This window comes from Cyprinodon tularosa, unplaced genomic scaffold (assembly GCF_016077235.1).
Source record: "Cyprinodon tularosa strain WSP-4 unplaced genomic scaffold, ASM1607723v1 ctg73, whole genome shotgun sequence".
In the NCBI taxonomy this organism is placed as follows: Eukaryota; Metazoa; Chordata; class Actinopteri; order Cyprinodontiformes; family Cyprinodontidae; genus Cyprinodon; species Cyprinodon tularosa.
In genome coordinates, this window is record NW_024039485.1 from 181,691 (window position 1) to 196,220 (window position 14,530).

General features: G+C 37.5%; 1 protein-coding gene across 2 annotated transcripts; it reads left to right on the forward strand.

Moving 5' to 3' along the window:
- The first annotated feature begins 1,800 nt into the window (after nucleotides 1–1,800).
- On the forward strand, nucleotides 1,801–12,542 carry LOC119772854 (casein kinase II subunit alpha). Of its 2 annotated transcripts, none has more exons than XM_038269534.1 (15): nucleotides 1,801–1,935; nucleotides 2,677–2,764; nucleotides 2,989–3,077; nucleotides 3,218–3,346; nucleotides 5,936–6,047; nucleotides 6,144–6,245; nucleotides 6,328–6,378; nucleotides 6,522–6,581; nucleotides 6,693–6,776; nucleotides 6,880–6,990; nucleotides 7,103–7,204; nucleotides 10,087–10,187; nucleotides 10,270–10,418; nucleotides 11,500–11,589; nucleotides 11,672–12,542. In XM_038269534.1, the coding sequence occupies exons 4-15, from the start codon at nucleotides 3,246–3,248 to the stop codon at nucleotides 11,785–11,787; spliced, it is 1,179 nt and encodes a 392-aa protein (XP_038125462.1). In that variant the 5' UTR covers nucleotides 1,801–1,935; nucleotides 2,677–2,764; nucleotides 2,989–3,077; nucleotides 3,218–3,245; the 3' UTR covers nucleotides 11,788–12,542. The 2 variants fall into 2 exon arrangements, with proteins under 2 accessions (XP_038125462.1, XP_038125463.1); XM_038269535.1 differs by having other exon boundaries at nucleotides 2,989–3,065.
- The last annotated feature ends 1,988 nt before the right edge of the window (nucleotides 12,543–14,530 follow it).

Consider the following 14,530-nt stretch of genomic DNA (forward strand, 5'->3'; position numbering starts at 1 on the left):
AAAAGTTGGTGGGGACGCCCTAAGGGTGGTGGCTGATGGAACTACAGCTACTCATCCCCAATGCTTTCAATAAGGTTTATATTTTCCAAAAAATATCTCAAACATATATTTATTGAATGCTTTACTATTGTTGAGAGCACAAGAGTGCAACAATACATTTGTGCTATATATAGTTATAGACAGATGCCTTCCTTGAGTGCATTGTTTTATAAAGGGCTCAAACACATTAATGTATAAAAAAAAATGACGATATCCAATGCCAACATCAATATATCATCCATCCATGCATGGCTTCCCTTTAAGCTGCATCAGTGATTATCCTCCTTCACAAGCAGCAAAATCAAATTTAGAAATTTGTCCTAAATGTCATTGACGGCCAAAGTCTATGTATTGAACCTTATATTTCAAAAATCATACACTCATTTGTATTATTTGTGCTTTAATTCTTATATTTTAATTTTAAGTCTGTGTCCAGTAAAACTGACTGTCTCTGGGTTGCAGCTCTTTCTGAGTCTCGTTGAACTACAAAAGACAAAAAGATATGTTGAATTTTATTAAAGCATTGCATATTTATTCATGTAAACTTGGCAATACAATTTATTGCATGTTGCGTATCCCAGTTAATCTGTTTCACCTTTAAATCAGCAGCTGTCCCTAATTGTGTCTCTGTTCTGCTTAAAAACAGATTTATGAACCTACCAATATAATGATGCCAGAGAAAATCTTTTTCAGGATCTCTAGAAGCTCTGCAGTCTGATTCTCTGTTCAATAAGAAAACAACAGATATGGGTTCATTTTAATCTGTCAGATTAAAATGAACCCATATCTGTTGTTTTCTCAGGACCATACTCAGAGTTACGTAACTCTGAGTATGGCCCTGAGAAGACCAGCTTTTTTTACTTATATAAATGTACAATCTGCTGCCATTTTTTGCTGAAAAAGTTCTGTGGCATCTCTGATTTTTTTAACCAACCCGTCTCCTAAGTTTTACTTAAACATATATCGAAGTAGCTGCCAGTTAAAATTCACTGAGTGTTGCTGCGAATTTATGTTAAAACAGTTAGTTAGTTCAGATGAAACAGACAGTATGTTAAGGTTATGGTTTGCCATATTAGCATCTCTTCTCATCCTCCTAGCGACTCTGTGCGCAGTGAATGTCCCAAAGCTACAGATCTGATGATGTTTCACTGAGAGGTGGGACTCGAGAGCAGCGGCAGAGCGAGGAAAAAACACGGACTGAAAACGCTCTGAACACAGTTAGCTGCACCTAACCCCAGTTACTGTTGGCTGAAGTAAATCAGCGGAAGGGGGGGAGAGGCGGACATTATTGGTGGGGACTGTCCCCTCCATGCCCAAACTTGGTTGGGAAATGTCCACACCAGTCCTTCAGCCTTGAGATTTTATTTTATTTTGAGTCTGGTCTTTAAGCTTTAAGTGATTGTCTTTGTCTCTGCAGTCAGTCCATCAGCAAAGAGATCCGTTTTGTATCCTTCATATAATCAAAATAAAAAAAGAATTAGGTCTATAACTGTGACATAAAAAATAGGCCTTGAGTGCTATTAAAATACACAGTTTTTGCCCTCCTTTTTTTTATGATTTAATTTTAATTTTGCAGTCACTTGAATGCATTAAATTCCCATACTTTAATCATAAGAGCTGTAGGGGACGTGGTGTTTTTTGTGCACTGAATCGTGTGTTTCAATGACGTTTCATTTGATAAAAAAAAAAGTCATATCTCGGATTAAATCCACTCAGAGACACGTGTAGACCAAAGTTTCCTTTCGGTCAGACGTACCTGTCATGGCAGAAGAAGCGGAAAAAAAAATTTTCTTCATGGAGAACACAAAATAACGAGCGCCCCCTGCTGGAACAACCTTTCGCATTAAGCTCTTGATCTCGGGCATCGCCATATTGACGTCCCAACAACGCTGAGAGGTAATCGTGTTATTTAATCGGAAATCCTTGTTGTTTTATAACCCGCGTTGGTTTTATTAGACGGACTGAAAAGCCGGGTACGAGTAGCTAATCTGTGGTATCCCATATGCTTCACAATTACGGTGTTCGTGGGCTGTTTTGTCAAGGCGTTGTCAGCCCGTTGCCTCGCCAGAAAGCAGTCTATTCACTCCCTTAGCCTTCTAGCCTAGCACTTTTTAGCAAAAGGAAATGTACCCATTTTCTAAGATTTTTTTATAAAGCCAAACATATATAAAGGCCTACAAGGCGCTTAGTTTGATATTTTAAAGCTTAATGTTTATTTATACACAATATTACACTGGAATGTGGTCGAGGACTGTGTGACTTTCCAACCGGCTTTTCACTCTGCTGTTGACGAGCTAACGCTAGCTTGTTAGCATCCCTACCTGCTTCCCGGTTCTGCTGTTAGCTTCTAGCTGTTAGCACCCAGCCAGGCCGTAGGCCGCACTTGGTTTGTGCCTACTTTTATCTTTTGTATCAACTTATTAAGCCAATTGACCGATTTTAATGGACTTGTGTACGTGTATGAACGCATCATTTTGGCCTATTTAAATTTTCTGCGACTGTATTTTATAGATGGAGGTCCGTTAACCTCAGCTTCATTCGCTGGCGTGCGATGCCTCACATACTTTGCCCATGTTTGCCTAATTGACCCTATTGATTTTAATCAGCCTACTTTCTGTCTCCTTTTTTTTCCAACAGGAGGTAGTCGTTGTAGCCCCCAGTGATGACTGTACTGAGCCCTGTTCCTCCTGATTAGACTGGTTGGATGCCCCCATTTAACACCAAGGTTTCTCCATTTCATACGCCATCATATGCAAACACCCCATGCACCAAACTGCTTAGTTGTTGAGAATTATTTTTTGAAGTTGTTTGATTTTAATTGTTTATGTTTGAAGGTTATAGAGTGGAGCATTTTTTGAATCGTGAAACGGATTACTGGTCATATCATAGCTGATTTTGTTGTGCCTTTGCTCACTCTAACCGTAGATCTTTCTTTTTTTGTCTGTTTAGCTTACCTACATCTAAGGCATCTAAGCAACTTTTGTTAACTTCTTCTGTCACCATTAATCCTGGAGGAAACCTCCCAGGTATTGTATCAGGTCTGGTATATAATTTTTTATTTTTTTAATCGTAGTGATTAATATATGGAATTTATTTAGCTGCCGTTATCAGTTACATGCTCTTGTTGGTTTTGAGGGGTAAATTTTATGTGTATTCGTCCCTGTCTGTCATGTTATAGGACATCTAGAGAAGATCCCACACAGAATATGTCTGGCCCTGTTCCAAGCCGCTCTAGAGTTTACCCGGACGTCAATACCCAAAGACCTAGAGAATACTGGGACTATGAGTCCCATGTTGTGGAATGGGGGTAAGGAACAGGAACGCTTTTGAGATTTTGTTGTGCTCTATTGTGTTGCAATTACTAGAAATAAAAAAAATAGCTAAATTTCAGCTAAACAGCTAAATTTCATTTTATTTGAAAATTTCAGTAATTTCCCTAAGAAAAAAAAAAGAAAAATGCTTTGTCCAAGTTTGAGAAAATTTAGCAGTTGCTGCTTTTTATTATAATTTTTTCCTATTTCAATTAAAATAAAGCATCAGATATGCCATCTTAACAATAATAAGGTATTATATGTTATTTGCAAGGGTTTAGTCAGAAAAGAACACGTGTATTTCACACTCGAGAAGGTCACTAATATTCTCTCTGGTGACTTTGTAATAAAAATGAGAGAAACGATTTAGGTACAACTTCTAAAAAAAAAAAGTTGTATCCTCAGTTGGAACCTCAAATGTATTTATAGTTCTGTGAATTTAGTAATTTAGGATCAAATTTAGTATCAAACCTCATATGAATGTTATTTTTATTCTGATTATGAATAATCTTTTATTATGATCTGGCCAAAACTAATATAAGGATATATTTCTTTATGTCCGTCGATACAATATAATTACAATAATGACATAAACAATATAAAAGCTTCAGAAAACAAAAACTCACTACAGAATTCTGAAACTTCTGTACATTATTATCCAAAGTTCATCGAACTTCTTCAATATAAGGTTTCGGAAACTGTTTTTAAAAATAAATTTACAGTAATATCTTTGCACTACTAGCTTAGCAGATGAAATGCACATTTAACCAACTGATTATTAAATTTTTCAGTGCATGGATTCATACTTCTTTCCGTTTCTTTCTCATTGCCTCCTTTTATTATTTTGTAATTAACTTTAATGTTCAGGAAGACAGAAGCCCCTAAGCCTGAAAGAACTATTTTCACAAATTGCAATAAGCAACTAATTACTCATAACTACACGTAACTAGCTCTGGAAATGCAAAGTACAGATCCCCAATTCATAAAAATCTGATAGGCAATAAGTAGTGGTTTTTTTTTATAATCCAGTCACGATCCAGTCATTTCCCCCTCCCTCTCTTTGTCATACCCCCTGCTCTAGTCTTGATTTATGTATGTTGTTCTCTTGGGTAATAAATGCCTGTTTTTACTAATCCTCTTTAGTAAAAACAAAAGAGATCCCAGCCATTTTTTTCCCCAAGTTTTGTTTCTAAATAATCAACTTGAATTTTAATATTTCAGTCTTACTGCAAAAAAGATGTCTTAATAACAAGTTAAAAATTTTTTTTTTTGTTGTTTTAAAATACTCAACCATTTTCAGAAAAAATTTAACTTTTTAAGGCGATGGCTTTATTCGAACAAAAAAACAATTACAATATAGCAATATTTTTGTTCTCTTTATTTGAAGCAAAGCCAATAAGGAGGACTTTCAGCTCACATTTTGTAAAAAGAAACTGATTAAGCGTAGCGTCCCCATAGAGCAAAACTATAAACACAATAAAGTAAAGCAGGTTTTATATCCTTTAGACATAGACAACTATTATTGTCATTTTTAATACACTCTGTGTATACAAAAGTGGTGGTGTGAAAGTATGCATCTTTGGTAATGTTGCCTGTTTTTTGAGCTTGCATCTGTGTGCTCCCATTTTCCTGTCTTCTTTGTTTTGCTTTTTTTTTTTGGTGCTGTTGATACACTGAGGGACAAAGAGATTATTCTGTTCTATTCTAAAATGGAGCATAAGCAAGGATCTGGTCCATGCAAATCTAATCAGCAGCAGCCTGGCTCAATTTCTGTGTTTTGGTCATTTTGTTTCATAACTACTGAAGTGATCAACTTGAGTCAGTAGGGTTTATGGCTACTGGTTCCAACTTCTAGTATTTAACAATTCCTATACTACTAGGTCCTTCGACCTTTTCTTGCTTTACTGATTCATAGCCTCCAACTTTAGATGCTGATGAAAACGTTCTTGTTAATTCATATCCACAGTGGAATGTAGCTCTGTTCCATGCAGGCTCTCACTTCAGGAATTCAAGCTAATCTAACATGGGACTATTGGTTAATTGCTAATGATTAAACAGATAAGTAAGCATATCCTGCCAGTTTGTTAAACCCTTGGGTGTTGTAAATGGTGAAGCATTAATGCCATTTTTAAGTAGCTCTCTGACAGTGTTTGCTGCAACGGGTGCAGAGCAACAGATCTTATTGATATCTATCCACTTCTCCTGTTCATCTGCGTCATTTGCAAAATCCCTGCAAACAAGACTTCAGTGTCTGTCGTGTCAGCTGAAGTTTTAACATTGACAGGTGTTAAACTTCCACTGAAGCTCACTGTTTGGATTCAGCTATTGTTTAAGAGGTTAGTTATAGGTGGGGGGGCTTTAGTGGCTGTTTTACAGCAGAGCTGCTGTAGCTTATTTAGAAAAAAAAAAAAAAAACTAGAAAGATGAAAGAATTAATTACGCCTTTCTGAGAGATTAATCCTTCAACAGTGGTATCCAAATTTGAAAAGTGAAAACTGTAAACTTGTTATTACGTTATCATGTATTTGCAATGGAGCTTTGTATTTCTGGTGTTTAACTGTTATGTGTCTCATTCATTTTTTCAGGAATCAAGACGACTATCAGCTCGTCAGAAAGCTAGGAAGAGGCAAATACAGTGAAGTATTCGAAGCCATAAACATCACAAACAACGAAAAAGTGGTGGTTAAAATACTGAAGGTAAAGGGATTTCTCAAGCAAATATGTCCACTGTCTCCTGGTTGGACATTTTAGTAAATCCACTGGGTTCTTTTCTTTTTTTTTTTTGTCTTTCAGCCCGTTAAGAAAAAGAAAATCAAGAGAGAAATAAAGATCCTGGAGAATCTAAGGGGTGGCCCAAATATCATCTCACTCTTAGATATTGTCAAGGATCCTGTGGTACGTTTGGGGTCTATGTTTTGTAAAATGTTTAGGTGATTACCTGTGTAATAAACTTTGAGTTCTGGTTTTTCCTTTTCAGTCACGAACCCCAGCTTTGGTCTTTGAACATGTGAACAACACAGATTTCAAGGTGAGAAGATTCCTTAGGGTTTTGTGGGTTTTTTGTTCCTTTTCTTTGTTTGTTTTTTGTTCCCCCCACATTTGTTTGTATTTGCTAATGAGGAAAGTCTTTTTATTAATTTTTTTCTTTTTTTTTTTCTTTCTCTCCTCCAGCAATTGTATCAGACTCTGTCAGACTTCGACATACGGTTCTACATGTATGAAATCCTAAAGGTAGGAGGTCTTGAATTTAATGTTTTTACTGAAGATCGTACACCTTTAATGTTTATTGAAATATATTAGATTCATTTTTAACATATGTAATCCTATATTTATCTTGTGAAGGCTCTGGATTACTGCCACTCTATGGGTATTATGCATAGGGATGTCAAGCCCCATAATGTAATGATCGATCACGAACACAGAAAGGTATTTTAGGCGGCTCTATATTTCCATTTGTCTCGTCTTTCTGCCCATCTGTGATGCTACCTCAGTGTTTATAATAACATGTACTGGCCTTTTTCTTTTCTAGCTCCGTCTAATCGACTGGGGCTTGGCAGAGTTCTACCACCCAAACCAAGAATACAACGTGAGAGTGGCATCCAGGTACTTCAAAGGTCCTGAACTGCTGGTAGATTACCAGGTGGGTTTAAAGGCAGCCTATGATTTGCATCCTGACAGGAGTTCTCAATATCTTGTGTTTTTAACAAAGTGGGAGTGGTGCAAGTTTCTCACTCATTTTTGATCATTACCAGATGTATGACTACAGCTTGGACATGTGGAGCCTGGGTTGCATGCTTGCCAGCATGATCTTCAGGAAGGAACCTTTCTTTCACGGTCATGACAATTATGACCAGGTATGATCAATATCTGTTTTTCAGTGTCTTGTAACATGTAATTGGATTACATTCCATGCTAAAATGGTGAGTGATGCCAAACTTTTGAAAAGTAAAACATACTATCTGTGAAAAAATAAAATAAAAAATCTGCCATACATTTCCAACCATTTATTCAATGGGATTTCAAAAAAGGAACTAGAGCCTTTTCTACCCACTAAATGAGAGTAACTTTAGCCATCCCCGAGCTGTGGCTTAACACTGCTGGTCAGCTGGCTGAAAGAAAAGTCTTCTTTGCCCTTTCTCTTACGTTAGGGAACAACAGATTTAGCTCCAAGCTGCTGATATGACAGCAGCTCGGACGTAGAGTTACAGCTGTCCATTATTTTAGTGATCGATGAATCAAACAAAGTAGTTTTCTTTAAAGAGACAGTCTTGGTATTTAAGAAATAAGTGTTTGAGTATAGGGCAAAAAAATTGTTTAAGTCTGTATCCTCCACTTAACTATTATTGAGTTACTAAATTTTAAAAGCTCATCCTTAGATTTTGGGCATTTTTTCTGCAACACCTTAGGTGCATTACAGCAAGTAAATGTTAAATATTACTTTTTAATTTTGTTTTAAACTATGGATGTAATTTGTGATACATCTTACTGTATACACAGTGATAAAATAAGTGGTTCTTTTACTCAAAGTTAACTCCTTCCACAATAATCATATATTGTCTAAGGCTTAATTGGATTATTAATTTCTAACTAAACAACAACGTTATTGTTTTAGCCTTTTTTCACTCAGACTCCTTATTGCACAACGTTTTCAGCCTTGCAGAGCCACACCCTGATCTGGCCTTGCAAACAGGCGAGGCCTTTTGCTTAAATCTAAGATAAGATTTGTCAGACGTGGCAGGTTACTGGCCTCTTCCATCATCACTGTCAAGTTAATCTACCAGTTTTAACAGACAAAATTCCAGTAGTTCTTTTGGTCTCTGCACACTTACCATTTTTGTCTATTTTCGTCTCATTCAGAAATCAAATTTGAACCACAGACGTAAAAACGTGACAAACTGGATAGGATAAAGTCCCTGCTTCACAGGCTTATTTCATTTTTCTTTTAGATGTGTTGGGTATTATTTGGTGGTTAGATAACATTTTCTAGACTACTTTAGACATTTATTTTAGCTTGGTGGTAAATTTTACCCATTTATTCCCTGACTATAAATGCACTGAATGCACAGGAGTGTGGGCATGAATCTCTGGCAGTTATCTCTTATTTTTTTCTCGTTCTTTGTGCCTGCTGGATGAGCAGCAGCTACTGGTAGAACAGATGCACCAATCCAAGTTTTATGGCCGATTTATCAATTCGTTTTTTGTTAAATATTTTTGCCAGGCCCATTTTCTGATTAAGACATCTAATAAATATAGGTCAGAATACCAATTATTTGTATTTGAAGCAGAGGAGATGTCAGATCGAGTGTTAGAGACCAGTCACTGAAATCCATTTTTACCATTTTATTACAGTGATAACATGGCAGATATTGGAAACAGACTCGCCAGTGATCTTTTACTCGCTATTAGCGCAGTTAGCATTTGTAACGGCAAATTACATTCTTTGTTAGCATTCACTATGCAGTCTAACTCTGAAGTTTCCAAGCAGCTGCCAAATCAGGTTGTTGGACAACAATCAGAAATCCTGAGAAAAGAAGCAGAGTAGCTTTAGTTTGTATAGCAGAAGTCACGGATTAGCGGACCTCAGTTTGGATCCAGACCCACCTGATGGCTAATCCGGAGCCAATCTAATTTCAACATTTATAAATGACCGCATGTTGTCCGACGGCAGTGTCTAATTTCACTTGCGCCGCTTCTCCTGTTTGTACGGTACTCTGTGACCAGGCTGCACGTGGTGACAATAACCCAATGAATTGTGTCGGTCAGGGCCGCTAGCTACTTTTAGACACAGCAGGCAAACCTGTTTTAAAATGGAAAAATTTTCTTTTTTTATATATTATTATTAGTATTTAAAAATAGTATTTAAAAATTCTATGTATGACACGGATGCATAAAAACCTAATTTTATTTCGGTGTTAAATGCTATTTAAAGTAACAGATTATAATTAAAAAACATCTCCGGGCCTTTACTGGTTTCTTTTCTTTATTCAGAGCCTGCTGATTTTTAATTGGTGACCCCTGCTGTATAGCATTCCTGTAATCTACTGGAGCTGCCTTCCAGTCAATTTACCACTTTGTCAGTTCCACATAACGTCTCCTCAGCAGTTTCAAATAAAATTTAATAACAAGTACAAATCCTTTGCGGACACCTTGTTGGGTAAGGAAATAACCCAACTAACAGTATAAAATGTTTGCCGCCTATCAGATTAGATCTCTGTATCAGCCTCCATGGCCAGCTGATCTCAAAAGATACATTATAGTTAAGAAGTTTAGTAAGGTGAGCTAATTCAGACACCTTGGTGATCCCAAAAATGTCTGACTATGGTAAAGAGTTCAGCGGTCGCATCAGTTTAACCTTGTTTTACATAGATGCAGTCCGAAAACTGATTAGAAAATATTTTTTTTGAGTAAACAAAGCTCACATCAACCAAATTTGGCAGAAAATTGAACCAATTAGTGTTTCCATATTCAGTAACATTTCATTTATTTGCATTCATCTCATTAACCAATGTTGTTTGATTCTGCTTCCTTCTGGTTTTCTGGGGTTTTCCATTTCTAAAATGGATATAAATTAAAATGTGTGTACTCTTTGTTTTTAGCTACGAAGGCCTTTTCAAAGAGCTTTGGCATATTTATTTTTCCAAACATGCTTTTAAATGTTCATGTTTTAAAAGAAAACTATGTTTAACTTTGTACAAAAAAGTTAACTCTTTTCATTAATACATTTCTGAACTTGCAGCTGGTGCGGATTGCAAAAGTACTTGGCACAGAGGACCTGTATGACTATATTGACAAGTACAACATTGAATTGGATCCACGGTTCAATGACATTCTGGGACGGTTAGTCATTGGAACAGTTTAACAGATCACTTAGCCTCAACTTGACCTGACCATTTACACGTTTGTTTTTGTTCGTCCGTAGACATTCCCGCAAAAGATGGGAGAGGTTTGTACACAGTGAGAACCAACACCTAGTCAGCACAGAGGCTCTAGACTTCTTGGACAAACTGCTGCGCTATGACCATCAAGCTCGCCTCACAGCCAGAGAGGCCATGGATCATCCCTACTTCTGTATGTTTGCTCTACAGCTTTTGTAGATATATTTTTTACGTTGTTCAACACAGTTCCTACAGTCTAGATTGAGTCAGAAGTATTTTGAAATTTGATGTCAGTATTAACTATGGAGTAATGGATGTTTTTCTAGCCCTTCCCTTACTTTCATTTTCCTCACTTCATTTTATCCATGCCGTATTTGTTGTTATCCTCCTTTCCCTTATTTCTAGTATGTTAATGGTAATGTAAAGAACTAAAGCTGTCTTTTTATATGTAAAATTCTAGCAGCATCACTCTGTTAAGTGTTCCAATATACATTTTTCATTAATGACACTGATATTGCAGCTTTAAATAGTGTGGAATGAGGCTTGATCAAGAACCATTTCTTATTTACCAGAGTCTTGCACAAACTTTAAACACAAGTGGATTCAAGCAAAATGCTTCCATGAGGTTTCTAATTTTGGAGAATTTGATATTTATGACATACGTTTTTTACTGCTATTGAATCAGCATTCCCTAGTGTTGGTCTCCAAATTCTAGTTTAAAAGCTGGATCTGCTGCATGTACATCTGTGTGGACACAGAGCCTAGCCCCTTCTAGACCACCTGAGTGGCTTTCAGTAGGCAGCTAGAGTCGAGATAGAAAGGTATAGCTAATTGTTTGCTTTGTAATGCTCCTAGAGTTGCCTCTTTCGTGCATCTTTTTCCCCTTTTTACTTTTACTTCTTTAGTTTTTCGATGCGTTTTCCTTTCTTTTACACTTTCCTTTCTTGTGATCTGGTGTCCTCCCCCTCTAATCTGTTATTTATTTGGCTCTAATTGTCTTCCTGTCCTGCTGTCCATGTTGTCTACCCTTTCTTTTCCTTGCATTTTTCCCTGCTATCCCTCTCTGTAATTTGCAGGTCTAATATGAAGCCAACTGGTGTAGAAATGTCTGCCAAACATTTATATGGGTTATTTGCATTTATATTGAGCTATAATTGTCTTTGAAGAAGAATTTGGATTTTTTTCGGAGTGGAATTATAGTTTGTGGAAAAATAGAAAGTTTGGAATCAATATGTGGGAATATGTCTGATCTGTCTGGATCATTGTGTTCTCAGATCCTATCGTCAAAGATCAGGGAAGGGGGGCCACTCCTGGGGGCATGGCTGCCAGCTCCACTCCAGTCAGCTCCTCGAGTATGATGGCTGGTGAGTCACAGACATTGCTTGGCACTGTGAGAATGTGTAAAGTGGAGCCTTAACAGATAAGTAATCTTCTTCTTGCTCTCAGGCATCACCTCCATGTCCTCCTCACAGCCAATGGCTAACATTGCTGGATCCCCTGTCATCTCTGCCCCCAACACTCTGGCCACACAAGTCCCCGCAGCCACCGGGGCCCAGCCCTGAAACCACTTCTTCACCTGTGTTTAACGTGTGCTCATGGCCATGCCCTGTCTAGCTCTCTCTGTGAGCCAGGGCCATGGAACAACCCCCCGCCCTGCCCCTTTTTATTTTGACAATAAAAAAGATTTAAATTGCTTTTCATGTTCAGTTCTATTTTGACACCTAGACTTGACAGAACCGCATTGTTGCTCCTGTCGGGTTTGTTAGACATTGATTTGGGTGTGTTACTTGACAATGCCATTGTCTAGAAATTCTAATAAGATGTAGACATAAAGAGAATGGATAATAAAATTTATTTTGTATGTTCCAAATATACAGTCTTGCTTGAAACTGTTTGATGGGGATCCTGCTGTATTACACTGTGAAACCTTTACGTGACTTCACAAAAACAGAGAGTCCGGAAATCTGGTGTGTCTCACCTATCAGCGCTCGCTGGTTGCACACGATGTAATGTGCAGGAGTTGTTAGTGTTTTGAAGTTGTTAGATGCTTATCATTCTTTAATTGGACTTTTTTGTAGATATTCTACAGTTACTGTCAGGTTGCATGCACCCAATGATGAATATCACAGGGTCAATAGTTTGCCAACTTTATGTTACTTTCACTTCTGTATGTGTATGTAAGTGTCCATGTTTGTTTTTTATGAAGTCTCTTACACATGATTTTGATTACATAGACGATTTTGTAACTTTTTTGTTTTATGTTGGGAGGAGTCATCACCTACGGAAAACAACTTCAAAAATAAACAATTTAAACAGGGCTGTAGAAGTACTATGTTATTGACTTTACCATCTCATTATCAACACTCATGGCAGCAAGGTGGTTTTTGATGGTAGTATTTAGTTTAAAATAATGAGCTTTTTACCATTTTATAGGTTTATCTCGGATAAAAATATTTACAACTTAATATTAGTAATTTCATCCGTCTTCCGCTCGGGTCGCGGGGGTAGCAGCTTCAGTAGGGAGGCCCAGACGTCCCTCTCCCCAGCCACTTGGACCAGCTCCTCTGGGGGAATCCCAAGGTGTTTCCAGGAAAGCCAAGAAACATTGTCCCTCCAGCGTGTCTTGAGTCTTCACCTTTCATCAGGGAGATGTCCAAGAGGCACCCAAATCAGATGCCCGAGCCACCTCAACTGGCTCCTCAACGTGGAGGAGCAGCAGCTCTACTCTCGAGTCCTCCCCGGATGACTGAGCTCCTCACCCTATCTCTAAGGGAGCCCAGACACTACGGAGAAAACTAATTTCAGCCGCTTGTATCCGGGATCTCGTTCTTTCGGTCATTACCATAGATGAGGGTAGGAACGTAGATCGAGCGGTAAATTGAGAGCTTTGCTTTTTGGCTCAGCTCTCCCTTGACCACGACAGACCGGTACAGTGCACAGCTATTTACTTGGAAAAATGTAAACTAACTGATCATTGCACATATGCCCTGGCATTTTCTAATTTAAATTATGGATAATTAAAAATCTTGCATAAATTGTATTTGTGTTGTATCCGACCAGTAAGGATTTTAATACAAAGAAAAACCTTATTGAAGAGTTCTTTGCCTCGTCTCTTGTTGGGTCTGATGCCCAAAGTGTGACCTCTGATTCCAGGGATAATTTGACCTAAATGATCACATGGCTCCTACAGCTGAAGACTTGTTTCAGTCAGGGTAATCCTATTTCAGCAAATGGAGATCTTTCAAGGTAAACATGTTGAATACAACACAGCTGTGTGTTTTAATAACTACTTTTCACACTTAATTTTCATAGCTAATAGGATCACATCCAATTTGGAGTCTTTTTACCTTCTTGGCTTTTTCATCCAAATCTGCTTTTGTTTTAGGAGCAGACAAACTTGAGTAAATTAAATGCTACTCCAAACGTCCAAAATCCTGTTAAGATCAAATTTGTTTTGTCAATCAAGCCCACATTTGTAAACTTTGATGATTAATGGTAAAATATTGGAAAAAATGTTTAAAAAAAAATGTTTGTGATATCAATTGATATAAAATTATTGCCTGTTGGCACTAACGACGAAGAGGGCTGTGTTTTAAAGCAGTTTTACCGTTAGTCAGGTATAAACTTAATAAATATTAGACTGGGTGAACTTGCTGGCCTATCAAGCTGTCATACGATGGTCTTTAAAGAGATATTTGTACTTTTAACAGTGTGAGCAAGTGCCTAGAAAATGATTGGCATCAATGTTACCTTGTTTCCAGAGGGAGGCAGTGCTGCTAACCTTTACCAGTAGATTTCATGGGTCTCCAAAATATCCCTGTAGATTGAAACTGAACCCCGGCCTTCAATGAGGTTGAAATCAGCTTTTTCCCTCCATCTTTTGGGACACTGGGTTTCAAACTAAAAGCAAATTTCACTTTGATCTGAAAGTATTTTGGAAGACTTGAGAACTGGTTCTGTGCATTTTCTCCTTCCCCCAGGCAAAACATTTCTAACGTGTCTCATGACCCCACCTAACAAGATGAATCGCAAAATTCTTGTCCTGCATATTTCAATGTGATTGTGACCTTTTAAGGACTTCAGGCCATCCAGTCCTCGAACACTATAATCCACTTTGCTGATCCCTTTTTTTTTGCCCTATTTTCCACAAGAGTTTTTCTTTCCACTAAACTTTAAATGAAATGATTGGATGCATCACTCTTTGATCAGCTGTTCAGTAGTTTTGAGTCCTGATTTGGGGTAACTTTTTTTTTTTATTAGCCTTTTTTCATTAACAGAATTTCATTTGTTGTAATTTGCTGTAAA

Excerpts from the sequence above, each read along its gene's own strand:
- LOC119772854 (XM_038269534.1), top strand. The coding sequence starts at position 3,246 with ATGTCTGGCCCTGTTCCAAGCCGCTCTAGAGTTTACCCGGACGTCAAT. Across the intron at positions 6,582-6,692 it reads ACATGTATGAAATCCTAAAG|GCTCTGGATTACTGCCACTC; the intron begins GTAGGAGGTCTT and ends TATCTTGTGAAG. Across the intron at positions 7,205-10,086 it reads GTCATGACAATTATGACCAG|CTGGTGCGGATTGCAAAAGT; the intron begins GTATGATCAATA and ends CTGAACTTGCAG.